At 47.9% G+C, this 15787-nt stretch overlaps 2 protein-coding genes across 7 annotated transcripts in view; both read left to right on the top strand.

Annotated features, from left to right (window-relative positions):
- NOTCH1 (notch receptor 1) overlaps positions 1-5273 on the top strand; it is a 105835-nt gene extending 100562 nt beyond the window's left edge. Inside the window, 3 exon segments of the mRNA XM_087914367.1 lie at positions 1353-1500; positions 2045-2142; positions 2443-5273. Of these exon segments, the coding sequence (XP_087770493.1) occupies positions 1353-1500; positions 2045-2142; positions 2443-3837 (1641 nt within the window). The 3' untranslated portion in view covers positions 3838-5273.
- Positions 5274-10027: 4754 nt separating this feature from the next.
- The window catches only part of SEC16A (SEC16 homolog A, endoplasmic reticulum export factor), a 63601-nt gene continuing 57841 nt past the window's right edge, over positions 10028-15787 (top strand). For all 6 annotated transcript variants that reach the window (XM_087914374.1, XM_087914371.1, XM_087914373.1 and 3 more), the window contains exon 1: positions 10028-10170. The gene's annotated coding sequence lies outside the window, so the exon portion shown is untranslated. The remainder of the gene's footprint in view (positions 10171-15787) is intronic.

Below are 15787 nucleotides of genomic sequence, written 5' to 3'. Positions count from 1 at the left end.
TATCTGTCTATATCTATCTATCTATCTATCATCTATCTATCTCTATCTTTCTATCATTTATATCTCTATCTCTATCTCTACATCTGTCTATCTATCTATCTGTCTGTCTATCTATCTATCTATCTATCTATCTATCTATCTATCTATCTATCTATCTATCTATCTATCTATATCTATCTATCTATCTATCTATCTATCTATCTATCTATCTCTATCTATCTGTCTATCATCTCTATCTCTATCTTCTATCATTTATCTATCTATCTATCTCTACATCTGTCTGTCTATCTATCTATCTATCTATCTATCTATCTATCTATCTATCTATCTATCTAAAAGCAAAAAAACCCTCACGCATCATCACAATATCTCCAGAACCGTAAAGCCTACAAACCTGAAATTTGGCACATATGTTTGCCTTGGCTTCTAGGTGCTCACTAAGAAAGGATTTTTCGAAATGGCCATCAGAGCATTTAGAGTATTTCCTATATTATTATTACTATTAACTCGCTCTGATTCTAATGAGTTCTACTCCGCCTCCCCACCTGAAAAGAAATCTGTTCCAAATGCAAAACACAAGCAGAGGAGTTTCAGTTTCAATTTTAGTTTCACAGCACCAAGCAGCTTTAGTAGGGAACAGTTGAGCTAAGCCACACCCAGGCTTCTTGCTGTCTCCTTGCTCACACAGCAAATACTCTTTCAGTTTCCAAACAGCCCTCCCCTCTTTCACACACTGACAGGAGGCTAGCCAGATGAATACCGTTGGATGTTGATAGGCAGAGGCAGAATTCCGCCCCTCCCTTATTTTCCTCCCAAAAAACTAAGCCTGACCACATAGTTTCGTAGCGAAGCACGGCTATTAAGCTAGTTTTTAATACAAACAATCCATCATCCATTAAACAGTGTGTCAGCTGGGTACAGAGATCTTGTTCAATAACAATTGAAATTTCCAGGAATAATCAGTGTCAATTCTCCTCTCTTAGCTTATTACTGTGATAGATAATATATCTAATTATTATAACAACCCTCAGCTTAGCTTATTTACCTCTATGAACCTAGTCTCTATCTTTCACTAGTCTTCTTTTGTTTCTAACTTTCATATTTCTTCTCTAACCATCGATAAAACGATTCCCACATCCATATAATATTTGCTTCGTTCCTTCTCTTTAATCGCAACTGTTAACCTATTCCTTCCTGCACATTCTAATATTTTCCTAATCACAGTCTCTTCAATAGGAATATCTCCACTTTTGCAATTTTGTGCAAATACAATTCTAGTTGGGGTGCTTTATATCTCAGTCCTTTTTGGCTACCTGCTAACCAAGGTGCTTCTTTCCTCCTCCCCCGGATAGATCCTGATCCGGAACAGGGCCACCGACTTGGATGCCCGCATGCATGATGGGACCACCCCTCTGATTTTGGCTGCCCGCTTGGGGGTGGAAGGCATGCTGGAAGATCTCATCAGCTGCCATGCCGATGTCAATGCTGTGGATGATCTAGGTCAGTGGTGGCTAACCTTTGTGGGCTCCTGTGCCCAAAATTGCGCGTGTGCTCACGTGCCGGCACCCAGAAGGCAATGCGTGCTACTCCCCCTGCGCATGCGTGTGTATGAGTCCCCGCTGCTCCCTTACCGCACTGCGCCTCCCAGCTGATTTTCAGGCCGTTTGAGGCCTTTTTGTGCCACCCAGAGGCTCGAGGGAAACCTCTGCAGCCTTTGTAGGCCGAAAAATGGGCCTGTTTTGTCACTTCTGGTATTTCCGGAATACGGGAAGTGACAAAATGGGCCTGGTTTTCGGCCTACAAAGGCTGCAGAGGCTTCCCTCGAGCCTCTGGGAGGCCAAAAATGAGCTGGGAGGCGTGTGCATGCGCAGTGCAGGTAGGTTTGCCTGGGGCTTGCACGGCCATACAAATGGCTCTGCGTGCCACAGGCTCGCCATCACAGATCTAGGTACCCGTGGGCCCCCCAAGCCTCCCCTGATAGGTCAGCCAAAGGGAGATGCGGAACGGCCTGCTTACTGTCTCCCCTCTTCCTTTTCCCCTCCAGGGAAGTCTGCCCTGCACTGGGCCGCAGCTGTGAACAACATGGACGCTGCCCTGGCGCTGCTGAAGAACGGTGCTAACAAGGACATGCAAAACAACAAGGTCAGTGGGATGTCCGGGTTCAAGTCTGGGCTGCGAGATACCCCCTCCCCCCGACTTAATGGAACTGCCATGGCTCAGTTCCTCCCCCTTCTCCCACACGGCCCACAAAGTTTTGGTTGGGATGGGGGACGGGAGTGAAAACGGCCAAGGGTCTCGTGGATGGTAGAGAGGGAGGGACATGAGCTGGACAGTGATGGGCCAAAGGACCAAAACGTGGCTCAAATCCAAGGCGAGGCCACGGGGAAGCCTGAGGGATTCAGAGGAGAGGGGGGCCTGACGTCCCGCTTTCCTGTCTTTTAGGAAGAGACGCCCTTGTTCCTGGCGGCCAAAGAAGGCAGCTACGAAACGGCCAAAGTCCTGCTGGACAGCTTTGCCAACCGCGACATCACCGATCACATGGACCGCCTGCCCCGGGACATCGCCCAGGAGCGCTTGCACCACGACATCGTCCGCCTCCTGGATGAGTACAACCTGGTGCGGAGCCCCCCCATGCACAACGGTGGGCCTCTGGGGGGCCCCACCCTCTCTCCGCCCCTCTGCTCGCCGAGCGGCTACCTGGGCAACCTGAAGCCGGGCCTACAGGGCAAGAAGGCCCGGAAGCCAAGCACCAAAGCGCTGAGCTGCAACGGGAAGGAGCCGAAGGGCCTCAAGGCCCCCCGGAAGAAGTCGCAGGAGGCCAAGGCCTGCCTGCTGGATGGCTCCGGCGTCCTCTCCCCGGTCAACTCCCTGGAGTCTCCACATGGCTACCTGTCGGATGTGGCCTCCCCGCCTCTGATGACCTCCCCCTTCCAGGCCTCCCCTGCCATGTCCCTCAACCACCTGCCCGGAATGCCGGACGGCCACCTCAGCATCAGCCAACTCAACCTGGTCGGCAAGGCAGATCTGGGCCCGATGCAGCCCTTTGAGCAGCCGGGGGCCCCTCCTCGCCTCTCCCACCTACCCGTCTCCAGCGCCAGCGCCCTCCTGGGCAGGGCCTCGCTCAACTTCGCCGTCGGCGGGAGCCAGTGTGAGTGGCTGAACCGCCTGCAGAACAGCCTGGTGCCCGGGCAATACAACCCGATGAGGAGCGCCCTCCGCAGGGCACACACCCCGCCAGCCAGGCCCTGCCCCCATGGGCTGCTGGCGTCCCTGCACAACAACCTCCCCGGCACAAATCTGGCCCCCATGATGGCCTACCAAGCGGTCCCCGGGGGCCTCCTGCCCGCCCACTCCCAGCCACACCTGCTGCAACCCCAGCAGGCGCAGCAGCAGCAGCCGCCGCAGCCCCCTCCGCAGGGCCACGGCGGGGCCACGAACTCTGCCCCCCAAGTGGGTTCCACCTTCCTGGGGAACGAGCTGAGCCAGGCGGAGCTGCAGCCAGCAATGAACAGCGGTGCGTTGGCGGTCCACGCCATCCTGCCCCAGGACACCCAGGTGCTGGCGACCTCCCTGCCCCCCGGCCTGTCCCAGGCTCTGGCCACACCCCAGTTCCTGACTCCGCCTTCCCAGCACAGCTACCCCTCCCCCATGGACCACACACCCAGCCACCCACTCCAGGGGCCCGACCACCCCTTCCTCACGCCCTCGCCGGAGTCGCCGGACCAGTGGTCAAGCTCCTCCCCCCACTCCAATCTCTCAGATTGGTCGGAAGGCATCTCGAGCCCGCCCACCAGCGTGCAGCCTCAGGTGGGGCGCATCCCGGAAGCTTTCAAGTAAAGGGGGGAGCTGGTTGCACCTGAGCTGCCCTATGAGATGGACAGACCCCCCTTCCTTCCCTCCCTTGGCTGAAGTGGAGAAATCCCTTTTTTCTTCCTCCTTTTTTTTTAAAAAAAAAATATTTTTGCATACATTGTAAGTTGGAAACTTCACCGCGTTCTTCCTCTTCTTGTAGTATTTATTTATGTACTTTTATGTGAAAACACTGCCGCTTTATTTATATGTTGTGTTAAGAATTCCATGGGCTGCATTTACTATTCTAAGAAATAGAAGGATCTATTAACGGGGACTTTTTGAAATTGACATCTTTTTTTAAAAAACCAAACATTTGTATCGTGCTTTTTACTTTTTGGCCTGGAGAAAGATTTCTTCTGTAAAGCTACAATCAAAGATCCATAATTGTCAAACGACACGTATTTATTGATCAGGATATTTTTTTTTTCCTGTTCATTTTTAAAACAGAATTTTTAAAAAGGGGAGGGGCAATTTTGTTTTTGTTTTTTTAAAAAATGTACCTATATGAGGAAAAAAATAATTTAAATATAAGTTGATGGTTTATTTTTTAAAGAGCGCTTTAAAATATTCCCTGGGTGTTGATGATATAGACATATAGGCGTGTCGGCTTTCTACATCTGGATGCTTCTAGGTGTCCTAGATTCCCTCCAAAAATTGTTAGCCATCGTGGCAGGTGGGAATTCTGGGAAAGAGTATCCGATACCCCCTTGGGCTGCCCATGCATGTGAGAGATTGACAGAGGGCAGACTTCTTCAACCTTGGCAACTTGAAGGGGTGTCAACCAATTCAAACTGAATTCCACCCATCTTAAAGCATGTGGCTGGGGTGAAAGTCCAAGGCGGAGAAGAACTGATATATATATATGGATCGTGAACCTTTTTTTATTAAAATTTCAGTATTACATAGTTTCATCCATCTCTTTTGCATGAAAGCGGAACGTTTTCCTTTATTTATTTTAAATAACTGCCTGCGATCAAAAACCAGGATTTGAGATTTGAAGCTACAAATGGATTTCCAAAAATGCTTCTCTCCTCTCTCTCTCTCTCTCACCCAACAGATGTGCCCTTCTTGTTGCAGATGTTTAAAAAGAAAGGGAAGCCTGCAAAGATTGAGCGTAGAATAAGAAAGCCACGCCTTGCGTTTTTTGTTGTTGTTTTTTAAACAACAAGGCGGTTGTGATCCTAACTCGATCCTGGGCACTGTACCTAAGAACAGTCTTGAAGGAAGGACAAAGTTAACAAGAAGAGATGTTGAGATAGCTCTGAAGAAAGGGTGAAGGTCTGTTGGAAAACCCAGTTTGTCATCTCCATGGGACTCCTGCACAGGAGCTGTTGGCCTAGAACCCGTCAAGAGATGGAGATGGCATTTCATAGGAAGGCAGGATTGGGAATCTCTTTCCAGTGCTTGCCTTCTATGTGGCAGTGGGTGATGGTAGACCCAGAGGTTAGGGAAAGCCCCCAGGTTGGGAAAACTAATGGAGGTTGGGAATGAGAAATGGGGGGCGGGTTTCCATGCATTTAAAAGTCTTCGGAGGTTCTCTGTCATCCTCCTGGTCATGGCTGTCCCAAGGGTGCATTTTTTTTTCCCTTTTCCAAAAGGTAACTGGTCTTTGAAGACATTTCACTTCTCATCCAAGAACCTTCTTCAGTTCTGCTTCATTGGGCAGAAACGTTAGTATGAATGGATAGGTTGGCACCGAAGGAGCTTCTTGGGTGAGAAGGCAAAATGTCTTCAAGGAGAAACAAAGTCTAATTGCCTTTAATAAAAATAAATCAACTTTGGGACATGGATTTAAAGGGTTCTGCCCTTCTAGGGACAGGCACTATAGAGGGAAAATGATCTTCATTGATCAAAGTCCAACTTCTTCTGCCAGTCTCCTGGCCTCCAAAGCGCATTCATGAGCCAGGTCAGTGTCTTGAAGCTGTGGGCATTGTGGATTAAAGACTGTCTTTAATCTGTGTTGCATCTCTCCACGCAGCTGGAGAAGACTGGGCACCGCTTCAAATTTGGGGTTTCCAGAAGGGCAAACGGAGCGGGGGGTCCCACTACTTGACCACTGTTCGATAGCATCAACTTCTACCCAATTCCAGAAAGCCAAAATCCCTGCATTTGATTGCAGGAACCCACCTAATTCTCACGACAGAATTGCCATCGGAAAGCAGGGGTGGGGCGGGGGATCCGTTTTTGTCCTTTGGCGGAAAGAACCGCCTGCTTTTTCGGATTGGCACCTCTGGGTTTGCGATGGTTGTATTATTCTCTTTTAGAGAACGGCGCCAGCCTAGCAGGCGGAACAGCTGAATTTGTATACAAATATATATATATATACAGTATGCGCCTATGGCAAAGCTAATGTTTTGTAAATATACGGAGTCTTTTTTTTTATATATGCATAAAACGATATGGGTGGATTTTGTTTAAAAAATCTAAATGATTAAACTGAAAGAAAGCATTGCACTGGTGGAGGTTGTTGAAAATATTGCTCAAGGGAAGAATAAAACCAGCTCAGCTGGTGAGGTTGCAAACCTGTGCTACGTCCTTTGGAGTAAATGCGACATGAACGCCTTTGATCTAGTCATTAGTTGATTAACCATTCAAAATTAGACGGAAAACAGGGACCCACGGCCTCACACTTAGTGAAAATCCCAGGGGCTCTGTGAGCATAATTCAGGCACTTTGCAACCAGCCCATGTGGATGGATGGTTGCAGTGTCCTGAGGTCACAAGATGGATTTACTTAATGACCACAGTGATTCACTGAATGATGGCAAAAAAAAAAAAAAACACCCGGTAAAACTGGAGATAATTCGGTGAGCACATCGCTTAGGAATGGACGCTATTCCGGTCCCAATTATAGTTGTAAGTCGAGAATTGCTTTCCAAGGAACATCTCCTGAGATTTGCCCAGGTAGGACTGATCTGTAGCTGCACTGGCATCTTAGGGCAAGATGGTACATGTTTTCATGAACTGTAACCCTGGGGAAGATGTTCAGATGTTGAGCACACTGGCATCCTCTCTTGTGGGAATCTGATCATTTTCCAAGCTTCTTTTTTTGCTCTGGAGACCCTCTTCCACCCTTAGGATAAAGGAAAGTGCTGGGACGTCTCCACAACAAGTGATTGTTAACACCCACTTCTTGGTGTCAAATCTTTTTATGTTTTTTATAAAATAGACTGTAGTTTATAAGTCAAGAGATGTGGGAGATTAAAACAAGCAAACCTGTAATTAAAAAAAAAAGAACCATGCAAAATTGTAATTTGCAAAAAATGATGCCTTTTATTTTATTTTGTTACACAATTTGCAATAAACTATGTCAGTAGGCATTTAACGTTGGCTGTGGTTTTACTTTTCTTTCAGATTAGATAATTTAATTCACGGAAGGAAATGTGTGGCATCTTTTCCGACATGGAAATCCTTAAAAGCAGCCATCTTTTAATGACCGCATAATCCCATGTGGGGTGGCGTCTGGGCAACTGAATGGAGCAGAGTGTTTACTGGCCAGATGCCCTTCCTGTCACCAATGTGGAGTTATAGTCAGCAGATAAATTCTCATTGTGCCCAGAGAGAGGAATATCTGCCTCTACCTAGAACTGAACTCATAGCCTAATTGTGATGCGAGAGCTCCACCTCTAGGACACTGCACCACTCAAATCCTTAAAAGCATTTTTACATTCTTATTTCAGCGAGATAAAAAATTATTCCTCTATGTTGATTGTAAGAGATATTCCTCAGAGCTCATTAAGGAAATACCTTTAATCAGGTTGACCAAAGTTCTACCAAGGTACTAGGCCTTTCTAGTTTCCAGAAAACTTAATCATGGAGGTTAATCATGGAGAAGAAACAGCTTGGAAAATGAAACTGATCTTGAAATCATCAGGTCACTCCACACCAGCTTATCTGTAAAACAGAGCGGTGACTTCAGCACTTCTGACATGCACACTGGAACTTATCTGGCCCAAGTGTGTCAGGCTGCAAATGTAAATTTTGCTGGGAAAAATCACAAGTAAATTTAACCCTATCCTATTATGGAAAATTTCCCAGCTATTACAAACCAGTGATTTTCACCCAATGGACAATTGGATCTTTTGACCCTGGAAAACAAAAGAGAAATTGATCCACGTTTACATAAGCTGACCAACTTTTCTACAGTGAAAAGGAGGACGCAAATAAATTGAAGAAAAAAAACAAAGCCACTTGCGCGTGGTGCATTCTTGCACACAGTACCCTCTCTCAAAACAATACTCCTGTGTGGAGCACATGCGCCTCATAATCATGTCTTGCCGCACTGTACCGAGCCTTGATGAATCGACATGCCAAATACAAATACATCACATCACATCACACACAACGGATCGGATTCGATTAAATACAGAGATTTGCAGATTAGTCTTCAAATATCAAAAAGGAAGACATGGAGGAGGGCGCTTTTCAAGGGAGGAAAGAACTTACAAAGGGAGGACAGTCCTCCCTAAAGGAGGACAGTTGGTCACCTTAGTTTACACTAGTAAAAAATCAACACCTGGTACTTTTACAGATACAACCATGTCATTTCTTTTTTACAATACAAAATAGTGTGCCACAGCCGCCTTTATTACTTTTCCAGTCCAGCCTGATATTCTGAGATTTTCAAAGCTTTATAAGTAGTAAATGTTAAGATTTGAACAAAAAAGTTTCCCCTCCTCTCGGACAACCAGGACATGGATGACTGAGAATCTCTACAGACACTAAACGAACTGTTGTAAAATTCAGGACTTCCTATTTAGGGTCTCCACCTTGCACAGGCGTCCCCAACCTTGGCCAAGTAACGTTTTATTTTTAGATAAGCAAGGCAGTACAAGGTAAAACAGTTCGCCATACAGTACTGCACGACACATTCTTTGGCCAAAGCAAAAAAGTCTGGGTGGATACTATGTCCAAAACAGGCAAAATGCATGTAATAGCCACACTCTGCGAGAGTGGCTCAGAGTATTATACACACTTTACACTCATAAAAACTCAGTTTGTCCAATCAGAGACAAAAAGTTCGCTATTAATGTGGGCAACGCCTCCCCGTCCTTATCCATGGAGCGTTCTTTGTCCGTGCTCTGTCCATACTTCGTTATTTTACACAGTACGCCTCGTCCTTGCGTGTTTGTGCTCCTGTGGACCAGGATGTCCCTGGGAATTGTCTCCAAGGATGTGTCCCCAGCTCTCAAGCCAATTGCAGAGGCGAGAACGCAGGTAGAAAAGGATCCAATTCTCTTACAGAACGAATTCCTAACAAACGATTCCCATATTTAGCAAAATAGGACACGCAACTTCTTTAACAAATGCAAAGAGCAAAGGTTAGATGGATTCGCGTCAACCTGTCCTTTCACGGCTACCTTCTCCAGCCGCTTCTGCTGCAGAAGTGGGATGGAAGTGGAGAAGCCTGGAATCCCCCCCCCGGCCGCCATCTTTGCTGGTTGGGGGATTCTGGGAGTTGAAGTCCGCCAGGGCTGGAGACCCCTGCACCAGAAGGCCTCCAAGGTGCCTTCCAAATATTTCTGCCGTTCCGTCACCCTGCTCAGAGGCAAGCCAGGCAAAAGCGCCCGGTGTCCTATTTCGCCTCTTTCCGCCTCCAGCTGCCAGGGGCGACAGGTTGCAATCGCCCAGGAACGAAAATGCTCCGGGGCTTTTTTTTCCTCCCCCCGCCCCCACCAGAGCAGGAAAACGTGGACACATTCGGGACACTTCCGGTCTCCCTGTGAAAGTCGCCTAGACGAGCTAGTTAGTTAGAGGAACCGCTCTAGCCACAGAAGCTCTTTGGCCACGTGTCTTCGGCTGGATCTGGAAGCAGCTGTTGAGGCATTTAAATAACAAATTAAAAAAAAAAGGTTTGACATGTCTCCTTAGAGATAGGAATTAAAGAGAAACACAATCCACATAAACTTGCAAGTCCACTCTCTTATACTCCTCCGGGGGGGGCGTGACTTCAGGAATGAACGGCCACGTGACGTGCGTTTAAAGCCAACTCACGAGGAAAAAGTGGCCGTCGCACGCCGACTTACGTCCGTGCGTTGCTGCCTCCTGGTGTCCGATCTCATGTTGGCCACGCCTGGATTCGGTGAGGAGTGGGGGAGACGACTCTTCTTTCGTAGCTCTAGGTGCCCCTCCCCGCGTTTAGGGCAGGGCTGGGCCAGGCCGTGCGTGGTGACGTCACGCGCACGGGGCGAAACGTGACACGTCAGCGCTGCCGCTGGAGCCGGATGTTGCAAGATGGCGGCGGTGGCGGCTGGGCTCGCTGGTGCTGTGGCGAAGGAAGGAACCGGCGCCGGCACTTGCTGAGGGAGACCCCCGCCAGGTGACTTTTCGGGGTGAAGGAGGATCGGGGAGCCCTGGTCCCGGCTGCAGAGGGCGGGGGCTTGATGAGGAGGGCAGGAGGGTAAGGGGAGGAAGCCTCCCGCTTCAGGAGAAGTCTACCTCATTGGCCATCGTGGATAGTTCCTGGCTCTTCCCTGAGCGGGGAGGATAGCCGGGCAAGAGGGACGAGGGAGAGGCGCCCACAGGCTCGATCTGCCACGTCTCCCTGCCCCCCCCCCGGCTTTGAGAACCCCCCACCCTCCCCTCCCGGGTCCCTGAAGGAGAGAGAGTCGATCCTCCCTTCCCTGGCACGGGGATCCTCGACTTACGACCACCCCACCAACGGGACCCCCCAAATCTGCTTGGTTTAAAGGGAGACGTTTGTTCAAGTGGGGTTTGCCCCATTTGCTACTTTTCTCGCCCCCTCCCCCCCCTTCTTAAAGTGAATCGCTGCGGTGGTCCGGTTAGTAACACTCGTCGTTAAGCGAATTGGGCTTCCCCAAGCCACACTTGGCTTGTCGGGAGGTCGCCGAAGGGGATGGCATGACTCCTCAGGGGACGCTGCGGCCGTTACATGTCGAGCATCCTGCAAAACGGGACCACGGGGATACGGCAATGGTCCTTAAGTGTGGAAAGCGGTCATAAGCCCCTTTTTCCCCCATGCTGTTGCAACTTTGCACTGTTACTGAACTGTTGCAAGTCGAGGACTATTTCGTTTTAAAAGAAAAATTAAACTGGGCATTTGGAGGGGGCGGGGTAGTCCAAATTGAGGCCTTTGGACCCAGGAAGCAGAAGGAGAATTCGCACAGAGACCCCGCAGCAGCTGCCCCTGGGGTGCAAGAAGCGAAAGAGGGTGCCAAGTTGGCTGCCCCCCCCATGAGTGAAGCCCCCCCTCCCCCCAAGGAAGGGTAGTTGCTGGGGGAAGGGGTGCAGAGCCACAGACAGCACGGACTGTAGTAATAATGCACAGCCTCCGAAACTGCATGTATGCGACAGGTGACGTGTCAGGTACTGGAATACAGGTAGTCCTCGACTTACAACGGCATTTAGTGACCGTTTAGAGTTTATGACTGCACTGGAAAAAAGGACTTGGCACCAGTTTTTCACAGTGGCAATCTTTGCAGCCTCCCCTTCAACATCCAGATGCTTGGCAGCTGCTTCATACTTGTGACAGTTGCTGTGTCCCCAAAATCATGCAGTCCCCAGATTCAGTGAGGAAGCCAGATTCACTGAATGACCGGGTTGCTAACTTATCACCTGCAGGGATTCACGTAACAACGGTGGGAAGAAAGCTGGTAAAATAGGGGGGAAGTCACTCAACTAATGTCTCACCTCCATTGTCATAAGTTGAGGACTCCCTGTAAATGCTTGTTTCCTGCAAAAAATGTCATAAATCGTGGTGCTGTAAGCACAGGACAAACAGCGCACAGCTGTAAATGTCCAATTGCCGAGCGCCCAAAATAAAGTGACGTGGTCACAAGGAAGGCAGATGTTGGAAGTTCAGGTGTGGGTCCTCACTTGACAGATATTTTGGACTCAACTGTGATCGTAAGTCCAGGACTGCCTGGATCTGGGTTTTAGCCTTGGCAGCCTGGCCTACATTAAAACATGATGTGACTTTTTTCCTGTCTCCGTGCACCCACATGCCAGGCAGCTGGCAAAGTGGAGCAATCGTGTCATTCTAATGCAGGGTAATATGCATGGAGGGTTGTCCATTTCTGAACCCATTTCTGTGGACTTAGACCATGTAAAAATAAGGGTCACTCTGAGGGGAATGAGGCCATAAGAGGACCTGAGGTGCTACAAACCCTTTGAGAAGTTTTGGGAATATATATATCAACCACATTTGGAAGGCTTACGCAATACTTGTGGTGAAACGCACTTGTGGATTCTGAAATATCAGGAAGGTCGAGTAGAGCATGTTTCTTCTCGGCCTTCCCTTGCTCAGGCTGATGTTCTCCACAATCAGATGATTCGTTTTTTCAGTAATTAGATCTCCTTGGTGAGTGGAGGTGCGTTTTATGGTCACTTTAGAGTTTGAATTGATGGTCTTGCTAGAGACATAAGCCACATTCAGTTGGTCTTGTTCGGATTGAACAAGCTTGGATGGGTTGCCAGTGTTTTTGGAAACTCACCTTTGCTATCATCGGCGTCTCTAATCACAGCAGAAGTCTGAATCTTTCTTTAAACTGTAAATCCACCTATGATTTCTGTTCTTTTTAGCTACTAGTAATTAAATTACTAATTAAATGTAATATGGAAAGTTCCTTATAAATAACATAACAGTACTTCTCTACTCTCTTGTAAGAGGCTTGTTAGACTTGTTCATGGCACTGAAGGGAGAATAAGACTTTTTTTTAAAAATGGAGCATTTACAACCACCAGCAACAAAACCAATTAAACAATAATTTCTAATAGCTTTAATGAAAAAAGTTAAGAAATAAGTAGGGAGTTCCTTTTAAAATAAAGTATCTTTCAGATAGCAGAAAATAACATTTGAAAGGTCCCACTTGGTGGAATAAGATACAAATCAGAGGTCCCATAGCCCAAATCTAAGCTGTTTGAATTTGGGGAACATAGCAGTTGCTGTGAGTATCTCTCTCAAATGTTTTCTTCTTTTTTTTGGTGGCAGTTACCAGTTATTTGAAAACAGCTATCCCATTCCATTCGATTTTCTTCCCCAATGAATATATCCATTTTAAACAGTTCTTTGAAGAACTGTCTCTATAGCTTAATACCTTTGTGCTTCTCCTGGCTTGCTTTAAGGAGAGCAGCCAAGATTGCACCCGGCATGTCAGATGAGATTTGTTTAGTGCTGAATAAAGTACATTTTGTTACTACAGTGCCTCTGATTTGGAGACCAGAATTTTCTTAATGCAACCACACTAGCTTTAGTGTGATCAGCTATAAGCCCAGGGACTTTCTTACTGCTTCAGGTTATTATTCCTCCTTGGTTGTCTTTAAAGTGAAGACAACTTTGCTGTCTTTAATTCATCTCTTCTCATTCTTGCCTCGCTCCAGTTCAAAACTTCATTTTTTGGTAATTATCTGTAAAACAGAATAGTTATTTTCTGTGTCACTTTCACATTGACAACTGTCTTTTACTCTTAAGTCGTACAGGTATTGAGGAAAAAGGATAGGGGCTTCTCTTGAATGCTTTTCCTGTTTTTGAGGAGCCAGTGATAGAATTATGTGACTTAGCAGAATTTTGTACTAAACAGAAAATGTGCTTTAAATGTGATTTCTTGAGTTCTTGTTACAGTGGTGGGATTCACACACCTTGCTGAACCAAGGCATGTGTGAACCTGGTATTCAGTTTTCCAGCCCACTGACGTGCATGTTTTTTGTCCAAAATATCACGGAGGTGGCTTGGGTAGGCACAACAGACTTCTCAGAACAAGAAATTTCAGTTAAATATTAACAAAATCTGGGAGTATTTTCTTTTGCTTTGCACTAGGGTGTCCGACCCCTGTAAAAGGCCAAACGCAGAGCCAGGAAGACTAAATGAGTTCATAGCTCAGATATTGTCCCTTAAGGACGAGCCAGCCCTTTGCTCACACCCCACCATTTGGGAGGCGAAATCCTGAAAGACACCCCGAGGAAGGCTGAACCCGACTCCTGGTTCCGATGAATTGCCCACCGAAATGTTTGCTTCCCAGATCCCGTGATGTTCTTGTAGTTAACAGTGATTTGAAAGCAAATGACAAACAGTGACAGATGCAAATCCATGTCATGGGTGGAAACGTGTCCCTTGTCTCTGGAGATTTGCCAGGAGGCTGTCAAAGGTTTTTGGGTACCGTTGACCTACTCTACCAAATGTATTGGGAAGAAATAACAGGCTGCCTATCAGTCAGAGGGCAAGAGATGGGTGTCATTCAAAACCACAGAGGAGGCTTTTGGGAGCGTGCTTTTCTTTCTAGCCCTGCCCACTCCTGATCTCCCCCCCCCCCCAATAGCTGATGGAGTTGGAGGGAAGAATCAGGCCTGCAACCCACTACTAGAAATGAAAGTATTGTTCCCTTGATCCAAAGGCAAGCCTTTATCAAAGAACATAAATTATAGACCAATAAGGAAGCAGCTAAGCTTATTCAGGTGCCAGAATCCCTACCGGGCCTAGAATTTTCAAGATTTAAGAAAATCAAAATAGAAGCCTTGCTTGCGCCACGCAGTCCTAGCTTCCTCCATAATCCCTGGTGTTGTTTCATGGACTGAAAAGAGGCGGTATTGTGTGGAAGAAGACAAAGAAGAAGGCAGGCCTCCAATGGAGCCCCAAGAAGCGGCTATGAATGGAGAGATTCCTGCAAGCCAGCCAACATAGTTAGCATATTCAAATTGGGCTTTATAAACATTACATATTTCAGATTCCTTCCCCCCCCCCCCCCCAAAGATGCTTTATTTCATCTCCAGTAATCCATATTCTTTATGGGGTAGCAAGTGTAGCCCTTGACTTACGATGTCAATCGGGGCCAGAAGTTCCATCGTTAAGGGATGCAATCGTAAATTACGACCGCATCCCTTAATGACTACCATCTCGGCAATCCCGGTTGCCACCATTAGCTGAATTTCATAGTCCTTAGGTGAGGGAACGTCCTGCCAGCTGACCAAAACCAAAGTTATTGAAGAGTCTTATCCCAGACTGGCAGGTGGGTGAGTGGCTGCTGCTGGGCGGGGAAGGGCGCAAGAGGGGTCACCCAAGAGGCACCAGGCAGGTCGGGGCTGGGGATGTGGAGAGCCGCACAGGAGCGTGAGAGGCGTAGTGGGGCTGAAGGAGAAGGCATGTCCTACCCCAGAGGCTTGCAACCTTCCCTGCCTGCTGCCCCACTGACTTTCTGGGGAAGCCGCCAGGGGAGCTTGCAAAGTGCCCATCGCCCAGTGGTAGAGATGCTGGAACAGCCGGAGCTCCAAGGCTCAGTTGTAACTGCTGGTGACCTCCTACTGCTGCACCCTAGAGGGTATCTTAGCTCCAAAGGGTTCATATCATTGCCTAGGGCAGGGGTGTCCAACCTTTCACCTTCCCTGGGCCACATTAGAAGATGAAAATTTGGTTTGGGCCGCACATAAAATAAAATAACAGTAATGATACCTGATCATCCAAAAAAACCATAGAAAACATAGTTAACATATTAAATTTATTTGGAAATGAAGTTAGTGAGATGTTTTTATTATTAATTATTTATTAAAAATTATTTATTTTTATCACGTTTTTTTATCATGGTTTATTTTCCGGCCAAATTTTGCGGGGAGAAACTCGCCCGCCTTGCGCCTACCTCTCCTGCTGCAAATGGCCCAGCTGGATGAGGCAGGACTGGAAGGCAGCAGCAGCAGCAGCGGCGGGGGCAGTGGTGGCGGGGGCAGAAGCGGCAGCGATGGCAGGGGCAGAAGTGGCAGTGGGGGCAGAAGCGGCGGGGGCAGAAGCGGTGGCGATGGCGGTGGTGGCAACAGCAGGAGGTGGCGCTCTGACGGCGCCTGCTTTTTCTGTTGCTGCTTGGCCTGGCGCTCGCCTCGCCCTGCCTCGCGCCTGCTTCTCCTCCTCCTCCTCACTGGCTCTGGCATGAAGGTTAGGGTGGGCACTGGGCTGCATTACAAGGTGACCTGGGCTGCATGCGGCCCTTGGGCCG

Source organism: Pseudonaja textilis, chromosome 17, assembly GCF_049901715.1.
Source record: "Pseudonaja textilis isolate UNSWEBS1 chromosome 17, rPseTex1.2, whole genome shotgun sequence".
NCBI classification, from domain to species: Eukaryota; Metazoa; Chordata; class Lepidosauria; order Squamata; family Elapidae; genus Pseudonaja; species Pseudonaja textilis.
Note: the sequence above shows the minus strand (reverse complement) of the source record. Positions and strands in the feature narration are given on the sequence as shown.